Here is a 3,207-nt window from a genome sequence, read left to right as displayed (position 1 = left end):
TATTAGTCATCTATTGGTCCATTTTCTAAATGGATAATATGATTTTTATCCATATTTGACCCATTTCTAAAAAATTCCTAATTCAACCCATTTTTTAGTGGATAATATGAGTGATTAACTGTTTTCTTTTAACCATTTAGCCACCCCTAGCTTGGATAGATGGGGAAAAACCTCCTAGCATTTTTGCCTGAAATTTGAACTAGAGAGCTCGGTCCTCACCCAATTCATTGAAACAAGGACAAATTAGTATAGTACTGAAAGTGAAACTAACACTATGAACTGAGTTAAATCAACTGTGTCTCGCTTAGATAGAGTACTTTTCAAGTAGTTTTTAAATATGTGAATTTTATTTTCAAGTACTTTTCACAGGAAAATTTGGTGTTTTGATTCAAAGGGAGTCTATATATACGTAATTTCATACGAAAATTAGGCGTTTTATTTTGCAAGTGTTCGCATGAACTATTGCATGGTTGTCTAACTTAGGATGAATACTATTCAATGAAACTAAAATCTCATCAATTATTGCATTAATATTCTTTCTACTTTATGCTCTCTCTTTTAGTCTTTTACAATATTTTTCTGTTTTTCACTGCTTCTTATCTTATCTACTTTCTATACGGTGATTATTCAAGGTTGATGTTTCATTGGCAAGACCCAAAGGTGAAAACTCTCAAAGCCAACGTTGTTTAGAATGCCGACAAACTAGCAAAAGTCACAGGAAGAAGATTTTTGTTGGGGGATTGCCTCAGTATTTATCTGAGGAAGATTTTAAACGATACTTTGAGCATTTTGGGAAAATTGAAGATGCAAAAATTATCTATGATAGAGAAACCAATACGCCTAGGGGATTTGGGTTTATCACCTATGATTCAGAGGAAGCTGTAACAAATGTGTTACAGAGGAGATTTCACGTGTTGAATAATAAATTTGTTGAGGTAAAGAAAGCCATGCCAAAGGAAAAGAGAGTTATGGATACTTGCACTTACACTTCTTATCCTACAAACTCAGGCTATGTATTGGTGCCAGTTTTGAATAGTAATGAGATTTATGCTCCTAATTATAATTACTATATGGTCAATCCTGCTATGGTACCTTGTCAGAGTATTCCGTTTAATTATTCGGACACAGATATGTCGGTCTCACAGTCCGCACAGATACAGTGCTATACGCCTAGACATTCAGTCAACTACTACGCCTCAACGCCTAATGGAGTGGACAACGGGGGTTCTTACGAGGCTTTATCAAATACGCCTAGGTGTCCAGTCAACGGCTATGCCTCAACTCCTGATGGAGTGGATAACAAGGGTTCTTATGAGACTTTATCAAATGCAGCTAAATGTCCAATCTCAACGCCTAATGGAGTGCACAGCAAGGGTTCTTACGAGACTTTATCAAATGCGGCTAGATGTCAAGTCAACTGCTATGCCTCAGCGTCTAATGGAGTGGATAACGGTGGTTCTTCCACGGCTTTATCAAATGGTGTTTATAACTCTGACGTTGAGCACCAGATCGACGTGAAATGTAGCAATGGTAGTGATTGTGGGACTGATAAATCTGTTTCTCATGAAGGGAATCACCAAGATTGCAACATTGAGGTTCAACTTGTTGGAAATGTATCACCTCCAGGTAAGAGTGGTCTTTTTTCTATTAGATTTACTTGTGAGTTTAACTACAGTGTAACCAAGTCACTTAAAAATAACAGTACAGTTAATCATTCATAAAAAGTGAAATTAGTAACCCTGTAAATAAAACAGGTTGTTAGCTACGACATGTTAAAGTACACTGTTAGAATATTTTAAAAGCGTTGAAACAAATGGATGAAATAAACAGAACGTGCACATGAACGAACCACTAATAACTCTATTTTAAAGCCTTTGAAATAGCATTGCATGATAAGTTTATTTGTCATCCTGTTATAGCTCCTAGGAGTACAAAATCACTGGAGAGCGAAGCAGACAATGGTGAAAAAGACAATAATGGAAAAAACTCCCAGGTTAATAAAGGAGCGGACCATGGTAAAAAAGACCAAAGTGTGAAAAATTCTCAGGTCAGTGCCGAAGCAGACAATGGTGAAGACCAAAGTGCGACGAATTCCCAGGTCAATACTGAACATGAGACCTTACTGGAAATGAATGGAGTTTCAAGTAAGTGACTTCAACTTTGTAGTATTATTTACTAGGTTTCAATCTAGTACAGTATATTTTGGTTGACCTTGTTTTGGCTTCTTTTTACCAAAGTCCTATGATCATTGATCCTGGTAATTGACAAACTTATGTGCAAGTGTAAGACTAATGTTTGTGGCCTTACGGTCAATAAGGTGGGATAAAAATCATAGGAGATCCCGTGCTCAAATCCCAGTAGTAGCAAAAAAATTAGGTGATTTCTTTCCATATGTGCAGAGAAATAGCGGAATAATATATCTTGTACAAAACAGTGTGGAATTCATGATATACAAAAGTTTATCATATATGTATCTTAGCTTAATTAGTTCATTTTTTGTCAACTATCTGCTACTTGATTCCCTTCCTATAGTCTCGGTTTATGTGCGGCCTTCCAAGCTCTCAAGTTGATATATACCTGCAACCTGAGATGATATGTGAGTATCTGTCGTTTCCTATTTCTATCAGATTTCTTTGGAATCTACATTTATTTCTAGGGGAAATTATTATTATTTTTTTTCAATGCCATCTTCCAACCTTGTTGTAGAGGTAGGAGTTCAGCCAAGATGTTTGTTACCATCCTTAGAATTTCTGCAAAGCCTATAGTCATCGTTTGTTCGGTTACTTTCATTACTGTGGAGCTTTGATTTATTTCATTTTTGCTCTTTCTGTGTTCAATTTCTAATCCTGAGGTAATAACACATGGTACATTTTTCTGCAGGGTGTATTCAACATAATAATTTACTTAATGAAGCTGTAACTTGCTAGAACTCTACCAACTTTGGTCATACTTGGACAACGTCTGATTGAAGTAGAAAAACTTCTTGTGGTTCATGCTTGACTAACCATATTCACATATTTGCTTCCTTTGTATTCCATTTTTATCATATGACTGTCTCTTTCTCATAGGAATATAATGTCAGTTTGATTCCAATTTATGTAAGAAAATTTTACCTCTTATATCAAAGGTATACACCCTATTTTTTATAAACCAAAATTATTTTAAAATATTATTTTCTATGGCTACCTTTTATATTTTATAGCAAAA

At 35.2% G+C, this 3,207-nt stretch overlaps 1 protein-coding gene across 1 annotated transcript; it reads left to right on the top strand.

Annotated features, from left to right (window-relative positions):
* Nucleotides 1-345: 345 nt before the first annotated feature.
* On the top strand, nucleotides 346-2,152 carry LOC142176464 (uncharacterized). The gene is made up of 2 exons (XM_075244311.1): nucleotides 346-1,626; nucleotides 1,920-2,152. Exons 1-2 carry the CDS (start codon nucleotides 948-950, stop codon nucleotides 2,150-2,152), a joined length of 912 nt encoding a protein of 303 aa, XP_075100412.1. The 5' UTR covers nucleotides 346-947.
* The last annotated feature ends 1,055 nt before the right edge of the window (nucleotides 2,153-3,207 follow it).

The sequence above is a fragment of the Nicotiana tabacum genome, chromosome 3 (assembly GCF_000715075.1).
Source record: "Nicotiana tabacum cultivar K326 chromosome 3, ASM71507v2, whole genome shotgun sequence".
Lineage (NCBI taxonomy): Eukaryota > Viridiplantae > Streptophyta > Magnoliopsida > Solanales > Solanaceae > Nicotiana > Nicotiana tabacum.
The sequence above is the reverse complement of the archived record's forward strand: the minus strand, read 5'-3'. Positions and strand labels throughout refer to the sequence as shown.

What these genes read in the sequence shown, in the direction of transcription:
- LOC142176464 (XM_075244311.1), top strand. Translation starts at nt 948, where the DNA reads ATGCCAAAGGAAAAGAGAGTTATGGATACTTGCACTTACACTTCTTAT. An exon ending in TGGAAATGTATCACCTCCAG is followed by an intron (nt 1,627 to 1,919) that starts GTAAGAGTGGTC and finishes ATCCTGTTATAG; the next exon opens with CTCCTAGGAGTACAAAATCA.